Source organism: Hippichthys cyanospilos, chromosome 10 (genome assembly GCF_059441005.1).
Source record: "Hippichthys cyanospilos isolate Australia breed blue-spotted pipefish chromosome 10, RoL_Hcya_1.0, whole genome shotgun sequence".
Taxonomy (NCBI): Eukaryota; Metazoa; Chordata; class Actinopteri; order Syngnathiformes; family Syngnathidae; genus Hippichthys; species Hippichthys cyanospilos.
The window spans coordinates 9,286,677-9,309,794 of record NC_142378.1 but is presented as its reverse complement, the minus strand read 5'-3'; the positions used below and the strand labels follow the sequence as shown (position 1 = coordinate 9,309,794).

The window sequence follows — 23,118 nt, the reverse complement described above, 5'->3', positions numbered from 1 at the left end:
ATTTTACGACATGTTGAGGCGTTCACTAGACTGCGCTTGATGTAAAATTGGGAGTATTGGTCACACACAGTATGTGAACAGGAGGGGAAAAAATAGGCCTGTAAATGAATTTTCAAGTAAAAATAATTTGCAGCCAGAGCACTGTCAAATTGTAATTATGCAAATGTGCAATTCCTTTTCAAAATCGTCTCTCCTTTTTTCCCCGTGGTTTAATAAGAAATAAGAATGAAGACATAAATACAAACCCACAGTCTCATTCCTTTTGGTGTATGTGAACAAGACTCGCGCTTATCTGTGCGCAGCTGCAACACTGTTTGGAGAAAATATTCAATTTGTGCATGTCAGAGGAGATGGGAGGCTGTGAGCAAACAGCAGTTATTGCGCCTCCGCCGTAGCAGCCGCGAACAGGCCGTGCATTGGGAGAAAAGGGGGGATCTGCACACGTCTGCCAGGGGAAGGGAGTCATGTCTCGGCTGGATTAGAAGTGAGCCAAGCACTTAAAAGCCCCGCCGCCGACAGGACACGGGCTGTTATTCAGGGATGGTGTGGGTAAACATGGCAGAGCAATATATCTGTCCTTGACTATTGTAACTCATTGCAAGAGAGAAAAGTTCCACACGGTGCCGTTTTGCATTAAAAAGGGATAGAAAAGAAGCTGGGGCTGTGATTTAGTGCAGTTATTTCCAACCAGTGTGCCATGAGAGATCATCAGGTGTGCCGCGGGAAATTATCCAATGTCAGTTACTTGGACTTTTTTTTTTTTCTTTTTAGAACAAGAAATAAATGTTAATTTAACTATACCAACAAATGTTCTTCCACTTGATGTCCGAGATTACATCGTTACTCTGTGTGTCCGTGTTCGTTTTGCCAGGTTGCGTGCCTTGAGATTTTTTTTTCCAATGAAAAAATGTGCCTTAGCTCAATATAAGTGGGGCAACACTAAGTTAGTGTATTAAATCTGGTCCGGTAGCACTTCGTCAAACAGGAACCGGTTTTGGCATGTGTTCAAAATGGGTCTTGCACTCATCACCATGCAACATAAAAGTGAAAACATAGAACAACAACAAACAGAATAAAAGAGTGTTAAGGAAAAATCTATATCTATCTATCTATCTATCTATCTATCTATCTATCTATCTATCTATCTATCTATCTATCTATCTATCTATCTATCTATCTATCTATCTATCTATCTATCTATCTATCTATCTGTCTATCTGCCTGCCTGCCCGCCCGTCCGTCCATCCATCCTAAAATATCACATAATAAAGTATTTATCAGAAAATTGATTAGGTCGATATCTTCTTGATCTCAAAATAATATGTGGCATTTTAATGACATCCAAATAACATCACAGGACAAATTAACTCACAAAATGAATAACTTCCTTTAATTACTGACCTAAAACCATAATCTCAATCTAGAAAAGGTTTACAAGTTAAATTAGGAATGCACATTAGTGATATTGGAGGGGAGAAAAAAAAATCTGGCAAATGCGCAATCACATCAGCGCTACATAAAAGTCCCGCGGAAACCCAACTTGAAGCATATCCTTTTTATAACAGATGAAAGTTTTCAGTTAATAAGTACACTTAACATGAAGCAAACTTCACCAGACCTCTAAACAAAATTTATATATATATTTTTTTAAATCTTTGCAATTTTTTTTCAATCATACACAGTGACATTCACTTTTATTTGTGCCTGTCTAGTGGATTAGGTCTGCTAAGTTGCTATTGTGTAGTGCAGCGTGTGCTTGGCTGTGTTTGGGGCTTTGTTCTCGCACCGTAGCTTAGTTGCCAAGTCAGATGGAGCGCAGCGTCTGGCCTGGGACTTTCAGAGGAATATCACAATATCACAAGCCTGCTAAGTTGCTAAAAAACTAAGCTAATCAACAAAATAATTATCTGTTCAATTGCTACCATGCCAGAGACATCAAACACAGCAGAGGGGTGGAAAAACAATGAAATTATGTGATAATGATTGCTCACACTGACAGGAGACACTTTTTTGCGTGTGTGTGTGCGTGTGTGTGTATGAGGAAAGATGAAGCTGGAGGCTGCTCACTCCCGAAAAAAAAAAGAATCTGTGTACATTTTGAGAATGAACATAAACGTCCATCATCACCTCTAATGAGCTTCTTATGTGGGCTTTTTTGGCATTGAAACAGAGAGGGAGAACAGTATTAGTCGATTAATTTCCTGCAGTGAATCATGGAACCTGCTGCTTTTATCTTCACACTGTGCTCCATGTGTGGGCCACCAAAAAAAGGTTTATGTTTGCCTCACACGTTCATAAGTTTGGCCCGCCGTGCGTCCCCCCACTTCCTCCCTTTTTCACTCCGGGCACTGATAATGTCTCTGCATATGAATTAACCGCCCTCATTGAGCTTCTTTCCAGTAATTGAGAAAGCAGACACCGTAAAACTATCGTCATATTATATCTGATATGTTCTCTGAAATACTTTAAGGGTCTGCTTGGAATTTTATTTCCAAAAGAAATAAAACTACTTTTAATTTTCTGGGTACAGTTGGAATGTTGTGCATGACTGAAATCCAGCAGGGGGTTAAAGTGTGGCCCCAGCAGGTGCCGTACGGGTCGCTGTAATTGTCAAAAGTTATGATAATTGATCAGAAATGTGTTTTTTGACAGGTTTGTTGAAGAATAAAATACACTTGGTGCTGCTTTGTTAACTACGCCCACCACTTACACACTTTAATGAGATTCCACCTTTTACACTGATATTAGTGATGTGTTTTTAGGAGGTCTGTCAAAGTTAAAGCATGAACTTTGGTTAGTTAACATTTTGTAAAGCGTTAAAAATAACTACGAGCTAATAATTTTGCACTTTGCAAAGACAAGATCGAATTGTTTGTTTTACATCTTAATTGTATTATCTCAGAGCAAAACAATCCGCTCAAGTAACAAGTTCTAACGCAATAAAAAAATGCCTGCAACGATGAATCAAATGTGTTAGTTTTGTTCAACAATTGTATTTTACTTGGGAAAAAATGAATTTTGGATCAAAGAAAGATATTACATAAGGAATTTAAATACTATTTTTTATTTGAATTTTACACTAATTACAACATTTTACATAAATAAATATCTGTTACAAGAGTCATAGGAAATAATTGTTGAAAAATGTGACTAATGATGATAATGTTTATTGAAAAGTTTGAGATTTATTATAATTTTTTTAACCATTTAACAGCACTGTTTTTGAGGTATTTATTTGACTTGTTGATGAGCATTGCTTCATAATAGCAATGATCAATTTGTCAATAATCAAAAGCCATAATTATTTTGGTAATTGGTCAATTGTTTGGACACCTGAAAAAATCTTAATTCTCTGAATTTCTGTTTTTTTCTTTTTTTTTATGTTATGTTTAATCAACAAAATGATGGCCATAATAAGCAATCATTAAAATAATTGGTTGCAGCCTTATATGATATCAAGCTAATATTTTAGCTTTCTTTTTGAAGCAGTGCAAAAATGCATCAAATGCATATTGTTGACAAAAAGCATAGTTTATTTTCTTGCCTTATCCTCTCCACCGTCCAAAATGTAAAGTACTTGTACAGGTGTAAATATACATCAAATGTTTTCTAGTGACGCCTCAGGTTTGAACATGTTTTGTTGGCTCAACGGGAGAGCTTTCGATTGCGATGCCGTAGCGGCACACAATGCGCAAGTGCGTGTGTGAATGTGTCACAATGAAGTTTCCGCTCAGTGCCGTCTTACCAACGTGGTGCAAAATGGCCCGAGGAGGAGTTGTTCCTGACAGAGATGCATTGTTTGAGGCAGCCAATAAAGGCGCGCGCTGAGTGGCTACATCTGTGAACCTCATCTTGACTACAGTGTGGGCCGAGCGACAACACGGCAACTGTCACAGCTGCACCTGCTGCTCTGTCCTCCTCACACAGCCTCTCGCTCTGTGCCGCCCGCCGAGCTGCCGCCGCGTCGTCCGTCTCTGCCGTGACCAACCGAAAGCCCTCTGCCTCATCTCGGGTCAACTAGACCACAGTTTCTTGAGGGAAACCGTCTTGAAAACAAAGGAGAAAAAAATGTGAGGTAGAAAAATAGAATTGTTGCTTGCCCCCAGGGACTTGGATGCAGTACTGCTGAAGTACAAAAATCTCTGCCTGTAAAACAAAATTGGGTTCAGGAGAGCTGCCTTAATGTAAACTGACCAGTCTGGAGCGTCGTATTAAAGCTAGTTGTCCCTCTATGTTACTGTGAATGGCAAATCCATGAGCTCCTTAGCACGCACTCGCACACACAAACACATGTGCATACTCTTGTGTGATGGTGACATTAAGAGCCTTAAAAGCTTTTAAATATGCGCTTATGTATGCTCAACTGCTGTTCACTCATTTGAGCACTGGCAAATTCAATATTTTAGGCCAAAATATCCAATGGATATCAATTAGATTATTTTGTGTTGCTGACTTTCAGCTTTTTGTTATTTATTATGTATCGTAGTAATAGCAGTTCTTTTTTGTGCAGTTGTGTTTTGTGTTTTTCCAAAGCTGCTTATCCTCACAAGCATCGCGGGCTTGCAGGTTCCTACCCCAGTTGACTTCGAGCAGTAGGGGGGGGACACACCCTGAACTGGTTGTCAGACAATTGCAAGGCTCGCAGAGACAAACAACCATTCATGCACCCAATCACACCCAAGGACGTATTAGGGCTCGGGGAGTACATGCAAACTCCGCACAGGAAGGCCGGAATGAGGTGGATTTTGAATTTGGGTCCCTGCGCCACTGAGCTTTTGCATTACCTATTGTAGTTGAAACTAGTCAAAATGGCTGAAATGTACCTTTTCCTATCACTGATATGATGCAAAAGGTACCCACCGGTATTTATTGTCCAATTGGAGCACAATAGTTCTATTGACATACAGTAGACATGTAAAAAGTGATTTGGCTTTGAGAACTGATGTGTGTGAGTGGTGTGGACTCCCACATTGGGGGGTTAAGAGTGGCTCCCCCAGTTTCAGCCTTGCTTGTACAGCTGTGCCAGGCCTGCTGGCATCAACTGCTATTTTTTGGCTTCAGCTCCTCCACCTACGCTGCGGGGGTGCTCAACTAATAAACATCTTAAACATTGGCGATAAGTAACCCTCCACCTCCAGATCGTCATTGGGTTGATGGAGATGTCAAATGATTCATGCATTAATCAGGAAAATTGGAAAGGAAAATATTGACACCTCTGATGTTTTTGGCACGTGCAGACATAACATACATGCATGCAGACAGGCTGGCCCAAGAATGGTGCTCACACATCCCCTTGTTGCTGTTTTTATCAAGCTTGCACATTTCTATTTTACACTTATTGCTTTTTAATATTCTGTGTGTGTGAATCCTGCAGATCACACCTGTTTGTTTTGCGCATCATACTCCTATTCTAATTTACTTGGATTTACTTCCATGATGAAATCATTTGTGTGCAATATGTTACCTTTAATTTGTTCAAGGCTCATATCAGACACTTTTGTAATCATATTATTGACACTATTTCTATAACAAAAGGAGATATATTATTGCCAGTGTGTGGTAAAGATGCTGCATTGCTCTTCATTACAGTGAAGGTGTGTGTCGGTAAAATTTGGAGCTTATTTTCTGCCATGCAGTGGTAATTGTAAAAAAAAAAAAAAAAAGGTCATTTGAATTTTTACAGACTGTTTTTATGCAGCTGTAAAATGTGTCTATAAACCCAAAATGAGTTTTTGAGATATTCTCTCATCTGAAGATCAATGACACAGATTGGTGCAACATCAAAAGCCAATCAGTCAATATTCAGTTAATGATACAGTTCTTTGCAAAAGTTGTCACAGTAAAACATTAAAATGTAAGAATAATATAGTGTTATTTTCAATCTCACATTGAGTGCCGGTTTTTACTCTTGCAGCAATGAGATGGTTTGTCACTTTATTCTTGTTTATTTCTTGTGTGTAATTTCTGGCTTTGTTCTGAAGGTTGAGGGGTCTTTTGTCATTCCAGCTATTAACAGTGTGCATGGTGTATTAAATAGTGCTCTTTCTCATTGGTTTAGTGTCACTTGCATACACCTTGTTTTTATAAATTTCCACCCCTACAAATGACTGATATAGAGTCATATATATATAATATATATATATTTAGTTTGTGCTATTTCAAGCCCACTGTATACCACTGCATTGTGAATGTTTGAGGGTTTTGACAAAGTGAATGCGCCTTTACGTCAAGGATTCTTCTTTAATATGTTTCTTAAACACATTTGAAACTGTCTACATTGTTATTCATGTCACAGTGACACAACACAACACAATAATTTCCCAACAATCAATTCTTAAAACATTGTGACCTTGAACGAAACATGGCAAAATAACGCCTAGCTTTGCTGAAATTGAAATAAGGCAAAAATATCCATTGGGACTTTTCATTCAGTACTTTCCCATGCCTTGTCGGAATGGTTCAAATTTCCCATATTGTTCTGGTCACTTAAAGATTTTACCTTACTTAAACATAGGCTTTGGCCACTCTGATTGAACTGGTCTGGTCTGATCTGGGGTACATTTTAAGATGACTGATAGGATGCAGACATTGCTCTTTACTGAAACACTGACACATTTCATTTTTTGTTTTTTTTTGTTTAGACAAAGAATAGACTTAATAACAGATGAAACAGATGAAATTTCATCCTATGTAAAATCTTCACTACGCGCTCTCATGCAGGAAGAAGTTGCTAATGTCCCCAATGTATGTACTTTTGACTTCTTCCTATCCGTCTGTCATGTGGCACTCCATGTGAGTCCAGCACAGCGTTTCTCTTTGAACTTGAGCAGTGCTTCAGCAGTGTGATGAGAGCAGGCTCGTATCAGCTGATGAAAAATGACCATAAAGAGGTCAATCAAACAAGGCTTGAAGGGGAAAAAAAAATGACTGGTGCATTTTTTTTTTTTTTTTTTTTTTGTCATTGAAAAAAAGTAGAGCTGGTGGCATTCCTGGCGTTCATAAGTTTGAGCTGATTACAGTAGAAGGTGGTGAAGTAAGTTGAGGATGCAGCTTTGGTAGCCATTTCCTTCACAAATGCCCACAGATAGACAAAGAGCTGCTTTTTGGTAGAGGCCAAGACCTGCCCACAGGATGTAAAAGTTTTCTCCTTTTTTTTGCCTGTTAACATCTCCCTGACCGTGGAGGTGAGCCGGTTTCTTATTTAGCATACTTAGTAAAATAAATCCACCTATTCTGTAACATAAGACCTTATGCTCTGTAAATGTAGCTATGAGACACCCAATGGTGAGCACAGTAGAAACTGCAACGCCTCCTCACTTTTCGTGCACGGGATCTGTTATTCCCTCACCTGAATCAGCCCCAGAGTTTAATGGAGCTAGCATAGTTTCAGACATATCGTAACTTGGGGACTATAAGTAAACTTTATTCTGCTATCACTGCCAAAAGACTCCCTCTGCTGCATGCGTGCTTTAAAATCAAATAAAAGTCTATGCCCGGATAGCTATTTCTAATGAAGCTTTGGTAACACAGCAAATGCACGTCGCGCGTGCAATGATAGCCCCAAACCGAGGTGCTAATTGATGCTCTGGATATTTTTGGCATGACAGACAAAGATGGATGGCAGCAATATAGAATATTTATTAGCTGGCGACTCTTTTGAAGTTGCAATGTGTTACCGCTTAAAACCTACAGAACTGTATGTAAATTTAAAGTGCAGTGACAGATCCTTTAAAGATCTGGAGCCATTCCTTTTAAATTACATCATTAAACCGGTTTGTGTTGTGCAGCTGGAAAACATGCTCTACATATGGGAGATGTGGAAGGCCTTTTAGTGAAGTTGTATACCAACATTTGTTAGTATACATGGACTGTAACATAAAGAATATGTACATCTCTCTCTCTCTCTCTCATATATATATATATATATATATATATATATATATATATATATATATATATATATGTGTGTGTATATATATATATATATATATATATATATATATATATATATATATATATATATATATATATATATATATATATGTATATATGTATATGGTTGGTGTTACAATGCAATCTTGATATTGCATATTGGTTTGATAACAGCCCAAAAACTATTGGATATCCATGTGTTTTCAATGCAGTGCAAATATGCATTCTCAATGGCTTGCAGAGACAAATTCAAACAAGAGCTGCTCAGATCTGATCACTTCCACTAAGAAGAAAGCTTATGTTCTGTTGCCATTATACTCCATGTGTTCATTCTGTTCTCTCCACCCACATATTATTGGCAGAAAAATATGTATCCATTAAGAAGAGCAGCCTTTGGATTTAAAATTTATCACATGGGTGACTGTGTAGATTCCCAGCCTTCAGTATCACGGCTATCGGGATGATGATTGACAACTTATGCTTGTCTCAGTTGATGCCGCTATTTGCTCCATCTTGTCTTCGGAGAAATAAATCACATGTTGAAAACAAAAGGTGCCTCAAGCTAATGTGCATGTAGCAAAAATTATGTTAATGATGGTTACTATATTTTAGTGTTGGTACTTGATATCAAAGTAATCCATAAACAAAGTGATAGTTTGGTATTATCTACCTATCAAATAACCAAGTCTTTACACATCCAGTTACTGTTCAGATAATAATGTACCAAAAATATTTAAAAAAAAATACATTGACATTTTTAGTGATCGAAACTAAAAATTTGTAATTTGAAAAATATCAATTATTGTTATTATTCTCTGCCACACAGTACCACTCACCAAACATCAATAACTTTTTTTCATCTTACTAATGTGTATATTATTGTTGTTTTTGGTAGTATAGATTACAACTGTAATTTGCAATATATTAACCTCATTTAGCTCCATGCAAGGGGCTAGTGTACCTAATTAATTGGTCGGCCGGTAAATTTATCTCCCAGTGGGACGGATGCTGCGTATTATTAATATGTAAATCCTAGGTGTAAAACGCGTGACCTTGTTATCACATACGATTTGTATTCCGAGTGAGTTGTCCTCTGCTGCCACGATTAGATTCGACTTACATCCATTACTATTATACTTCAGTTTATTACCTTTACAGACACCAAGATTCACATCTCGACTTCATACGCATTCCCAAGCGGCGGTTCAAAAGGTGTGACCTGAAATTGTTCTCTCTTTCAGAGTTTGTTCAGGGAATTAGAATCCCTTGAATCCCTTTGGTATTCAAAGTGGGAGCAGATCATTTCCTTAGTGGATGTTTCATTCCTTCACTGCTTGTGTCTTTAGATTCTTTGAAATGTATTCACTGCAAGGGGGGGGGGGGGGGGGAAGTTACCTTCCAACCCCCTTTTGCTTATCACCGGAAAGCAAACACAAATTAAACACACACAAGGTGTAACACTAGTGATTGCTGTATCTGCTGTCCAGCTGTGGATGATAAGACAGGCCATGAATGCAAAATGTGTTTCAATTATACTTGAATAATGTAGGAAAGTAGATAGCTATTCTTCTCTCTTCAAGGAAACACGAAAAGTGCAATTGTTTTTAATTGCTGTTCTTGTCATTTAGCTGTATTGCGCCAAGCAAAGTGAAGTAACTTTACTTTCGTCACCCCGTAACATTCATAGCTTGAAAGAATCCTTAGTTCTGCCGTGGCTCCCGGCCTCTAAAAATGCCTCCAAAGAGCAGTACAGTGAGCAGAACAGAGCCGTGTTCACAAGAACCTTAGTTATTAAAACAGAGGGTTGTTGGGGTGAGCTTGTTTGCATCACAATCAGCCTCTCTTTCCTGATGTTGTGCTAATGAGCACTGAAGAGTTGTCTCAGCCCTCCAAAACTGAAGATGAGACCATGGAGCTATGATACTGAAACTGCTGGATGAAATGTAATGGTGCCTCTTGAAAATGTTCAAAGGTATGTTCTTTATTATGGTTTCCACTATTGAATCTCTTTAAAATAGTTAGTTAGGTTGTTAGTCTTTTTCTCTGGCCTCATCTTCTACCTTAAGAGCAGATGCGGGCTGTCTAATTTCAACACCTAATAACGAACCGTAGCTCGCTAACTACTAGACACATTTGTTTTTCAGCACGGAAATGGTGTCAGCCATTTGGCCACTAGGTGGTGAACAAAGACAACAAATGCAGCGGTATATCAAGACGGTTTTTGCACAAGGGTTTTTTTTTTTGTTTAAGTGCAGCAATTGTCAAAGTACTGCTGTCGTATGCCAGACCTGCCCAATAGTTAAATACTACTTTTTCCATCACTCTAAATTGGAAATGCTTTCAAATTTGTGATGTTCAATTTTCGGGTAGGTTGATGTGGCCGCCATTGGAACACTGCATACGTCTGATAGGAAGTTTCCTTGGAGAATATGGTGTCACTAACAAGTTCAACTATTTCCTAGCTATGAACTAAGACGTGGATATTTTCAGTAGACCTATTTTTAGTTGCCAACCCGACTTGGTTGACTTTTTTCTTAGTCTTTTTTTTCATGTTTACTTACTCTAATGAATATAAAAACAAAAAACTGCATTTTTCCTTTTCTTTTTTTTCCCCCCTACTGGTGTAGTTTTCTATGAGCAAAAAACAAAGCCGAATATAGCTTCATGAGGTTTAACAAGCACCATTACCTGTCCGGGTGCTCTGATTTAGGGCTGACAGGTGATTGGATTTGGGAAAGATGACACCCAGCTCTGTGCATTTGTGCGTGTGGACATGCGCGTGTTTGGGCTGTAATGCTGCTTCCCTTTGCAAATGAAGGCATTCATGCTGTCTTTGGTATTGTAAGAAGATACAGCAGTGGCGTGGCAAGGATTTTTACATGCCTAAATGAAGCTGGATACTGTAGATTCATGCTGCTGTTGAAATAGTCACTTATATAACTGGTCTAATGAGTTTGTGTGTCTTCTAGATTTCATCTACACTGCATGGATTAAGTCCATTATTGACTTCATTTAAAATATGAGATTTGCATGGTGCACGGGAGATCTCATTATATCATAAATTCACGGAAGTCATCTTTCGTCTCTCATTGTATGTTACGGTTACATGCTTTGTTCTGTGGAAGTGACGTAATGTGGTGTCCATTATATGGGCCGTTTGTCCTTGATCTGGGCTGCAGAAGGTTAAAAGCATCAATTAGACACCAAGTCACGGTCGGCCACATTATAGCCAAAGCCTTTAATCTCAAAGAATTGGTAGTCTTCAAAAAGAGTGACACAACGACTACTACTTTACAAGCCAGTATACCTTTTTTTAGTACTTTGTTCTTTAGTTGTATACCACATTTAAATATGATAATACTTTTGGGTGTAATGGTGAAGTAGATGCAGGCCAAAGCTGCTATTGACTCATTGTTAGATGCAATAGTCACTGTGGAAATGGGCTTCACTTATTTATGGTCAAGGTACTTGCATTGCTTTTACACGCATTAACCCTATTCACACAGTGAATTATTGCAATATAACACATCATTCACACACATGCAAAATGGCACCAGGAACAAGGACCAAAGTTAATAAATGAATAAAGAAAGTAATAAAGAAAAGCAAAAATAATCAATACATTTTATTTCCCATCAATCATGAGTTCAGATCATTCTTGCTTTTTTACCACTTATTAGACACTTGACTTTTGCCTATATTAAGGTTTTATTGCTGTTATTGCCGAGTCATGAATATACTAATCAAATTTTAAGGTGCATTTGCAGGATTCGACGTTTTCTCGAACAAAGAAGCCCAAGTCTTGTTTTTGCTTCCTCTTTAAATGCATCATGATCTCAGTTACCTTCATGTTTTGTCGCTGCCCTTCATTTTAAAAATTAATAATCCTGTTTAATACTGCCTGGCGATCACAGTGCATTATTGATGCCGGGGCCCTTAATAGAATGACGGAGCAGTGTTTTAAACCACGCAGCTGCTCATTTTGAAGAAGGGAGGTGTTTAGAGGGTCATACAAGCTGCTTACTGCTGCACATGCATTTTCGATGAGGCCAAGCACAGTGAGCGGAGTTATGACCATCGCTGTTTGTTGGGCTGCCTGTATACTCTGGCCGTTTGCCTGAAAGGTAGCGTGCCGTGGGATATTAGCCGTTTTTACACTCTCTATTCAATTCCTTCCAAGTCTGTGTCCAAACTACAGCCCAGGGGCCATTTGCGGCCTGCCATTCATATTTTAGTGGCTTGTATATTAAAATGACTTTTTGACATGGCCCGCAATGCTGTCTAAAAAAAAAAACAAAAAAAAACAAAGGAAAAGTTTAAATGGAAGACAGCATTAGAGGTGTGAAAAAATCCTAATCTGCATCACGTTTAACAGAAAACCTTGAGGTAGCAGTTTTTTTTTTTAATACTATATTATATGGACATCTTCACAAGTTCACATTTATTGTTAAGGTTATAATCAAGTAATCCATGTAAACACATGGCGTTGCATTAAATGAGTTGTAGGCAGAAAGTGAGATATGCAGGGGAATGCATATACTTCCTGTCCCCGTACGTGCCAACTTTTCTTTCACCCCATTTTTATACCTTTTGATTTCGTTAGGTTTTAACTTCCCGTCGAAACAAAGCCCTTGACCGTTTAAAAACCATACTTTGCATCCACAGGAATCAAGAGATATCGCATTCGACATCCCATCTCACCCACAGTTGTCTCATGACTATCATGTTTTGTCCACCAAGCTTGTCCAACCCTGATTTGAATGACATGGGTCCCAGTTAGATTCAGTTGAGTTATTAGACGTACAACCGAAGACTCGTCCCCCAATTTGTTTGGACTAATTTAGCCATGGCCAACTGTGTACTAATGGTACATTTACTAAAAGTAAATGTTACTTTTATGGTGTCCTAATGTACTCTCACAGCAACAACCCGGCAGTGTATTTATGAGCACTTTCTAATTGGATTGGTTCTCTGGCCTGTGGAGTTCACAATATAGTCATTGCATTAATTCTATGCATTTCAAGGTGAATCATGCCCGGTCAAGGACCTATTGGACTTGATTGGCAGCTCATATCACCATGAAATGCCCATTCCTATTCCTGATCTTCCTATTTATTGTACTGTATTAATGTCAGCCTAATAATTCTCAAGCATGGGGAATATTTGGTAAAGAAACCGTTTAATGGTCCTGGCAGAATCATTCTTATCTCAAAAGAGCTGAAATAATAGTTTTGTGCTATCAGCAAGTGGAAATGACATTTTGAAATTCCTTTCCAGATAATCCACTTCAGGTGCCAGCACAACATCAAAATTACAACTCAGATTTATGGAACCTGTATTCCAACTTTGTTGCTGTGTCGAATCATTTTGCGATAATCCGTATGGATGGACAGGTATAGATATCTTACAGCGCTAATAGGATTTTCAGTGCATTACTGAAATACTTACGAGGCTATGGATGTCATATTTATATAAATAAAATAAAATAATAAAATACACACACACACACACACACACATATATATATATATATATATATATATATATATATTTTTTTTTTTTTTTTTTTTTTTTTTTCCAGGCAGGCAATATGGCACAGTCACATCACACAGTTTTCCAAATCTATTTTTATTTCATCCACTTAACCCACCCTGGACTGGATTTTCTTTTTGCTTTTGTAAATATGTTCCAGTTTTGTCTCCACACACCCAATAGTTGTATTATTCCAATGGACGACTCATGATTGCTTTATTTAGTAGCCATATGTCCTGATCGGTGGGGAGCGCAGCTCATCGATGAATTGAGTGGCTCATAAAAATGATGAATTGTGCAAACACGCAAGCAATGAGCCTGAAGAGCACCATGCTGCTGTCACAGGCTCTGTTGTGAAATTGTATTTTTCTGTAAAAGTGATGTATGCATAGCAGTAAAATTTTAATTCATGAGCAAAGATAGTATACGGAAGTGTCAGTTAAAAACCCGTTTTTGTGTTTTAATTTCTGTGTTTTTTTTTCTCCCCCCTACTCTTATAAAGTCCCACCTTCCACACCCCTACTCCCTTCAAACCGCCACCCCACACCCCACCCTGTTCTGTCCTGACTGCGCACAAGTTTGACCTGATATTCCCCTTGCGTGATCTCCGGTCAGGGCCGTTGCTTTGGGTGAGGGGCACCAACAGTCACACAGCGTTTGGGTGGATGTCATTTGCGAGCTGCTCTCAATCATTCCCTCAGCAGAAGGGGTCAACGCCTGATTCCTCCCTGCCCCATATCGGGCTCAGCGGGGATCTCGACTCATCTGATCAACAGTCGAATCCCTTCCCTCTGGAGTGAGAATTTTCTGATTTCCTCTTTCAAGTCGGACGTCAGTCATGCCGAAGCGCGGACACAATCACTTCTGTATATTGAAGCATTTTCATTTCGGCGGCAGCGTCTGAGTTGGGCATCTTAGCTCTGAGTTCCCGGGTAGTTTAGTCTTTCCGAGATCGGCGATAAGCGGGTGGGGGGGTCTTACATTATGTATGAATGCATGTTTGAGCATACTGTTGGGAAGAACCGATAGAAACGACCTTCCCATTCAACATGTGGTGGTCTGTTGGCTCTGATTTACATTTGAGTGAATGTCCAAGCCTGTATTTCACCTATTTTGCATCCCTGTGATGTTGGCTGACAATTAACATCCCAATTCTTTCTTGGGGTTTGTTGAAAGCTGAGGGGCTAATTCAAGGGTCAAGCAAGACTTGCAAGCTGTCAATCTTTTTATTGTAACTCGAATCCCCTCCCCCACTCGAGTCCTTTTATTCTCAGACAACCCTAACCCCCCTTCTCCCTCCCAAGACCTCTTTTAATAGAAAAACCCAACTCTTCCTCTATTCTCCTGTGGCCCTCTAACAGCCCAAAAGGGACAACCAAAGCCTTTGTCTTGGAGAAACCATGCATTCTTTCACATCTGCCTCTTGTTTTCAGACCCCAACCCCCCTCCCCTACAATTCAAATTTCAAACTGGCCTTTTCAATCAGCCCTCCTCCTGTCTCTTTTAATCACCCCCTTCCTCTCAGCTTCTAAAGTCCCCGTTTTGCGCTTAACTATAAACGCAACTGATTTGTTTTCAAACAGTCTGTCCTACACGCCCCTGGAGCATCTTAATTTTCCAGGATACTTAAACATCTGCCCGTATCGACTACATGCATAAAAAATACTCAGCGCAAATACAATCCTATCAATTTAACAACTGGCCAATCAGTGCTTTGATTGTGCTTTTGGAATGAAGTCACTATTGCTGATGCCCTTCATCATCTGTCTGGCTTGTGTCTGTAGACGCTATAACACCTGTTCTTAGATCATGGCAGTGTGGTGGGGGCTTTGAGTACGATCACTGGCGGCAACTCTGTTTAAAGGCGTGGGGAGAGAAAAGCAAGCTCCAGCTGAGAGGGGAGTCTTCGGCGCGCCTAATGAGAAGAATGCCAGCCAGACAGTGTCCCTCCGGTCTCTGCCTTTGGTGTCTGTGCATGTTGAACACTCACAGCATGAGACAAAATACATTAAGTACAAGAATCTTAGAAATCGATTCAAGGAACAGCCATATATGTGTACAAGGGAAATACACTCTGCATACTGTATACCTCATGGCGAGGGACTTCAAATCCTCTGAGGCAGATATGTTAAGAGGCGTCTGTTGTCTTCAGACAATTGAGGTATATCGAGTACACTGCCACGAGATAATGACAGAAGAAAAAAATTTGTCTATATGGATCCTGTAATAGTTTGTTTACAGACCATGTACACTCTCAGATACAGCTGAAAGATGCCTTCGAAACTGGTAATGTGATTCTCAGGTTGTTTTGTTTGAAATACAGACGCAGAGGCATACAAAGAGTGAATTATTACATGGTTCTGTGTGGAAGGGAGGCGATGTGATTTGACAGAAGACTTGTCGGTGTTCTCCTGATAACTCCAGACGAGTTAGAGGTTAAGCTTTTAATTCGGCCCATTAATCTCAACCGAGCCAGGAAAATCTCTTTGTTAACATGCTTTTCTATTAAAAATAAAGGAGGGTGATACTGTGATGTAAACATCATAAGCCATCTACGTACCTCACTGAAGGTCGTGAGCTGCAGTGCGTCAGTATTTTATGTTGCACATCATATGTTGAATGCTTATGTCTCATAACTACTTATTTGGGATTCCGTGCATGAATAGTAGAGGTCGCAGAGGGAACGGGAAAGCTAGATTTTTGGTATAAGATATGACTAGAATGGACGTAATGAAAAATGATTTGAAAAATGGATATTTCATTTTCTATAATACAAACAAGGTGTCTTCATCCATTTCCATCATTATCAATTTTTCCAAATTCTTTCATTGTTTTCAAGCACAAGCTCACTTTTGAAATGCATTATTTGTCAAGTTTCTTTATGTGCACCAAGTGGAGTTCATTTTCAAATCTTCAGTTTTTCAAATGCTGAATTAACTTCATGAATTTGATTTATTGTCCCCGGTATAACACAGACAACTATTTACAGATCATTCCTTCCGTGGTCAAGCATTTAGTCTCTGCAAGTCTGGGTACGACATGGATTACACAGGAAATAAGAACTATTTTGAACATGTTTTTACTAGCTTCATGTTAAAATGTATTCAGAAAGTGTAGATAAATGCTCAGTCTTCTCTTTTCATCTAGATCCGCATCAAAAGTTTCTTTCTTGCCACTCACTTTTTAACATGTAAGTTAGAATGGGCATGCAAGAGGGAATTAAGCATGTGTTTATTTGTTGTCTTTCCACAGACAAACTCATTGGTCTATTCTTTCTCACAGCACAAAGAATATGATCAAAATCTGCACAAACTAAGAAATCTGGGACTTGGGTTGAAAAAAAAATCTTCTTTGACAGAGGCAGAGAGTCTTTGTATACTCCCTTAAAATGGTCATGTAATTAACATGCAACGGTTGAATTAAACATTTTATGTGATCAAATTCACGAAACGAATAATCAATTGACTACACCTAAACATTTAGTAATTTCATGTCCCGTACTCCCGCTAACCTCAATATAATGGTCCTGAAATTAGAGGTCTCATGTGAGGCACACTGTCATATTAGATGAGGTGATTATGGTGGATTTAATTACAACTTTGTTGCCTAATGTGTGCATGCTGCATGTTTTCATGCCCGTGAAATACTAAGTTGTCTGGGAACTTGCAAACACAAAATAGATCAAACGCTCTGCAGCTAGCGGATATTCTCCAGTGAGGGGAGGCCGAGTTTTACAGCTCTGGCTGCACGCGACAGGCAGAATGCTTCAGTTGTGCATGAAGGCTAACATTCAGAGAAAGGTTGCAGACACATAAAGAAGGACATGGCTGTTTTTGATCGGGCTAAAAAAAGATGAGGGGAAAACAGTTTCTAATGGGGTCCTGTGTGCCTCGTTGCCTAAGTGATGCCACATCCCTTGGTAAATTCTCTAATGCTTCATGGAACTGAGAGGACTGAGTAGAACCTGGCAATGTAAACAGGCGGACAAAAGGGAGCTGTCGGTAGTGTGAAATGTCTGCCTGGACGTGCAGGTAGGCATTAGGTTTCGCTCTGCGCAGCCCCTCGATTGTATCCGTGACTTGGGAGGAGGCCATTTGCTTTTGTAGTGAAAGAGCAAAAACAAATATTCAAACAAAGTCCTACTAGGGGGGACAGGTATGGATGAGGTGGGGACTGGGAGACAGGAAACCTGCTTGGGAGTGAAAGGGCGGGGATGTAGATAACTTTGTGGTCAGTCACAACAAAGCATGTTGACCATTTGCTCTCAAGTATTTATTTGTTTGCTGGTGCCTCTGGGGTGGAAAAGACAATTCTACTTTTTGACTCGCGGCTAGAATATCTGAAGCGGGTATTGGGAAATACTGACTTGTATTTATCAGTGGTCCTCAGTCTTTTTATTTAATGGGCCCGCTGTGAAATGTTTTTTTCAGTCAAGTACCCCCTGACAGTGCAAGATATTTTTCCGCGTCTGATTTATTGAACCCTTGAACTATATTTGCCGTGGTATCTTTTAAGTATATTTTATTCAGAAGTTGGATTGCATTGAATCACTTTTTCCACCAATTTGCAGAATAATAATGCACAGCCTTAAAAAACAAAAATGTACAACATTGTTTAGCAAAATTTTCTTGTTCCAATTAATTTTCTCTTAATTTGAAAGGATTTTTTTTTCCAGCTCCTGTCATGCATTACAAAACTTAGATTTGCTGATACCTGCAGAAATTTGAGCCCAATGGATTTTGTGTGGTCGATGTTGATGTTGAGTTTGGCAGAAAAAACATGTCAGCCAAATAATTTTAACATTTCTAATGATTAAACTAGCATGCCCATTTTTCACCCCTCTCCTGTTTACTAGGAGACAGTTGAATATTACAGCCCGTGTGTGGCTGATTGGTTCACTCATTATTTTTTTCTTCTCTTTTTGGTATTTCTTTGTTTACCCCTTATGAACCCTAGGGGATCTAACTGGGAAGAGGTGTGCTGCAAGTGTTGTTTTGTTGTTGTGGTTAGTGTTTTGTATGTTGGCCCTCCTCTAAAACGAGATGGTTCATCTCAAGGGGTCGCCCCAAAGTAAAAAGAAGTAATATGTAGCATGGCTTTTCTCTCTATGCATTTCAATAGGTGTCAATTAAATATGGAGTTTCACTCTTCATGCTCTGGCCTACAAATATTGCTTGTGAATAGCAGGGCTCATAACACATGTATGCTTAATTTATGTTGCGCTAGGTATTTTATGATGTATTTTTTTTATTTTGTTCAAACAAACTTGACTTTAGGTTGTGACATCCATTTAAATTTTATGCACAAGTTCTTTTCTTGCGAAAATTGGGATTTGCTTTGTTTTGAATCAATCATCGACAGAATGACCTCAAACTAATTTCACGATACACTGTATATTTGAGGATACAATATTATGGTAATTATTTATATGTTATAATTGATGACACCAATGTGACTTATACATAACTGCTGTAGATAGTTATAGTATATGAAGGTAAAAAGTTAAAATAATATAGACTCCTACCATCATTTGAAAACTGCCAAGTGTAAGTCATACATAAGCGTTCCTTGCGATTATACTGCAGATGTTTAACTGGTTCCGTGGGCTTTAAATATACTGTCACTATTTCAATGGGCTGAAGATATCTGAAAACATGCTGGCTGACGTTCACTAAGCCGTATGATTTTTGCATTTAACGCTGCCGCCAGTTGATTTAGTATTTCTTTTGCACGTGTATGCAGAAAGCAATTGAGCTCACAGTTGGCCGCTTCCTCTCCATTTGGAGCGTTTTCACTCTGGGCTCGTGTCAACTTTCTGTCGGCAGGCGAGAGTTGACTCCAAATCTGAGATGTCTTAATAAATCAACATCACTTTAAAATCTTTATATGTGCTTCTGGGTGGTAGGCACGGACTATGATTGATTTATAGATGTGGATTTTTAAAAATATAACGCAAGGAAAAGATGGAGGGTTGATAAGGTGTTACGTCTCTTCCCCATAGGTCGCAGTGTGGGAAGGCTCTGTCAGTTTTTCAATATTGGTTGCACCCGGTTTCTGCCAGTTACTCACAATTATTAACCTCATGCGCTTATTTGACAGTCTGTGCGACTTGCGGTGAATGTGTGTGCTTTTATTACCGACCATTTCACCGCTGAACCGACATTCTCTCTTGGTGCGCTCCCCCACAGGTGAGAGGATGACCATCTCTAAGAGCGTTTGGATTGGACTTTTTTAATCAGACGCCTTTTGTCACGACGCGATAACCTACAAGAGACCACAAACCCTTGACGCCATGTGGAAACGACACACCTTGTGCTGGTTTATCATCATGCTGGCCCAAGTCCACTCCACTGAGGGTAAGTGCACGCAAAACTCTTTGGGCCTGTAAAAACAGACCGCTTTGTTTTCGTACCGCCATTTTACATCAACCTGTGAATGAGTGTTTCAGGCTCCCTGACAGTCAGGCACTCAGTGGGGACTTTTCTTTCTTATAGACTTATTTAAGAATTCTCAAATGAGCAATGAAAATGTAATGCTCAGGCCGCTCCTCTGAGGTCCCACAGTGCATGTCTAAGTAATGTGGCTCTGAGGACCGTAGGCTCTGGCGAACGGGGATGCTCGGGAGCTCTTTCATTAGTCCGTACATCTCAGACAAATTGTGATTTGCCCGAGATTTTCAGCTTGAGAGCGCCAGTTGTTCCCAGTGGCATCAGAGCTGGACGCATTTAGAAATTTCGGGTTGAAATGTTCTGCGTTGTGGCCAGCGCTCACAGATTTCACACTTCAAAAAACGATGTTTTAATCACGGTGCGTTTTAGCTGTGATTAAATCAGTCTCGGCTGTATCCTAATGGCCAGATTTATATGTCTTAACTGCATATCATAAACACTTTCCCTTACTTGTTAGTTCTTAATCACGGCAATAGTGGTGCATTACTTTTAGTAATTGATGATTGCTTTAAAAATTGGCTTCTGTTTAGCGCAATATATTAGAAGAACTATTATAGATTTGTTTCTTTGGTGCCTACTGTTGTTGTTCTCACCCACTCTTCCCTTTTTGGGGGGATTTTGAAGAACTTCTATAGCATAAAATTATTGAAATGACTTGGAAAAATAATGATTGCAGGATGTCACACAAAACACCCGTGTCGAATCTTAATATCCAATTTGTTTTTAGTTTGTGTCATCTGGCTTGGATTTTTAGTCACACAAGAAGTGGAGTGTGTGGCTCCTTTCAGCTTCAGTGGCTTTGGCAAACACTGGGAAGCAGAGTTTCATCAATTCTGGCAACATACATCATCTCACGTCTCACGTCATGCGGCGATAAGAGCTTGCAATTTTCCAGGCTTATAATGCGCCTACACCTAGAGCAAATGGGGATAGTTTGGATCCGAGAGAGCTTGCAGCTCTTACCTTGCGCTACATCTTAAATGCAGTGCAAGGCTGTACTCTAAGGCCACACATGAACAGAAAAAAATACATGCATTTTTTTCAAAGTATATATGTGGGCTTACTGTATAGAGTATACAGGGCTTCAGACTATCTTTTTTTCTTGGGTGCGCCAGCGAAAAATTGGGTGCGCCAGAATTTTAGACCACATCACAATTAACACTGCAGTTTTATGGGTTTGCTATTATGATGATGATTATTATTGATAATAATAAAAACAATAATATATCCATATTATTATTATTATTATTGATGAATTCTGTATTTTAGGCTATTTTGACTGGTAAATGATTAGCAACCCAGGCAACAATGTTTGTACAATTGTACAAGACATAACTTACTGAAAATATGGTGCGTAACACATGCAGTTTTTTTGTCATTTTGGGTTCATTTTCTTCTACATGAATTTTACAATATTTTACCCAAGGGATGCCACACTACTGGTAGCATGATATTTAGTGTGTCATTTTAAAAATGTTGTCGCCATCTGGGTCAAATTTCAGCTCCCTAGTTTCTTCTTTCTATGCTTACCCTTTGTTGTGAAATGCCTTTGATCAAAGGATTGGACCAAATACACACTGCACACAGGTTAAAGTGCCTCACTGAGCTGATTTTAAACTGTTGAGCTTCTCAAGCGGAATTCCTAAATGTTTCAAGGAAATGGAAATTGTGTGTCCTTGTGTTTATTTATTTTTCTGAGTAGCATATTTGTGAAATTAGGGGTGCTCAGAGCTGATATAATGATCATTTAATATTGATCTTAATAACAGTACTTCTTAAAGCATCATTCCTCTGCTCTGACGTGTAAAACCGACATGTAAACAGTAAGTATTATTTGCAAGATGGGCAACCTCAATCAATGGCAACCTTTTTAAAAAAAATAAATACTAATCATAAACAAAACCAGAAAACTAACAATAGAACTTGTGTAAATTTCAGACCTAGTATGTGGTTTACACTCCATACTTCCATGCAGGCTGTGTGGCTTCAATTTCCACTCAGTGACACTTGTGGATGTAGTTGTGTCTCGATATGGCAACCCGTTGCATTTTCAAAATTGTATTACCGCCGACACACATGCATAAAGCTAAACAGAGGACTTCACAAAAGTTTCATGGGAGTTCTAGACTCTAACTTTTGTCATATTTTCAAACGTGGTACTTGTTTAATGCGCAGCACTTCTAGCCGCAACCCCTAAATAGAAATATGCAAAAGCTATTAAATAATGAGCACTTGGTTAGGATATTGATAACATTTGTCATTTATGTTAGTTTATATTTCCTCCCCCCTCATGTCAGTTCCGTTTCCCATCTCAGCTACAGAGATCAGCTCTGAAACAGTTCATTACAAACAATATCCCCAAGTCCACACGCTTCATTAAACTGCGTCTATGCCTAATATCTTTTTAATGCATTTTTATAATTGAATTAAATGAGTTAGTGAAATGTTGTAAATAGTTTAAAGTTTGTATTCGGAAGGAAGACCGTCACATACACAACATTATTCCTTTTGCTGGAGGGGATTGTGTTGTGACCTCCAATTACAATGTATGTCTCATCATTCCCAAACGGGTATGTCTGTTGGACGTGTATACACGTCTTTCATCTGTATTTGCACAGCTGGTTCAGTGTCATCCCAAGGCTTTCATCCTATATTCCTGTCCCCTTCTTATCTATGAAAGAAAATGTGTGTGTATATATCTGCACTGCAGACCTAACAGACACATGAATAGCATTAGTTTCAGACATCTGACTACAATGTAGGTCGATTTAAAAGGAACATGTTAAGAATAAAAATCATACATATTTTTTTGTTGTTGTTCTAGGTAAACTCATTAGTCTTAGCATAGAATTTTGATTGATATTGCATCTGCAGTACTGTAAACGAATCAAGTTTTAACAGAGTGTCAGGCGTCAGCCATTTTTCCACTAAAAATACCATCGCAGTTGCTCTGGGCTTAGGGAACAGCTAATCATAGCTCACCAGTTTTCTGTGTTTGGTCATGTGACATTTGTAAGGTGAGCCTTGATTGGTCATTCCCTGTGCAACTGTGATATCATTTTTAGTTGGCAGCAAGTGGCAAAATGATCGGCCACTGAGATTCATAAAATTTTGCAGTTTAATTCATATTCCACAAACAAATTATGTATCATACTGTGGTTAGACTGGTGGGGTTGAATGTAACAGATTGTTGTAAAATATGCAA

The 23,118-nt window shown here is 39.0% G+C and overlaps 1 protein-coding gene across 20 annotated transcripts in view; it reads left to right on the top strand.

Moving 5' to 3' along the window:
* The window catches only part of adgrl2a (adhesion G protein-coupled receptor L2a), a 119,173-nt gene that overhangs the window by 2,958 nt on the left and 93,097 nt on the right, over positions 1-23,118 (top strand). For all 20 annotated transcript variants that reach the window (XM_088425272.1, XM_088425269.1, XM_088425253.1 and 17 more), the window contains exon 2: positions 19,653-19,820. In XM_088425272.1, the coding sequence (XP_088281398.1) occupies positions 19,757-19,820 (64 nt within the window). In that variant the 5' untranslated portion in view covers positions 19,653-19,756. The remainder of the gene's footprint in view (positions 1-19,652; positions 19,821-23,118) is intronic.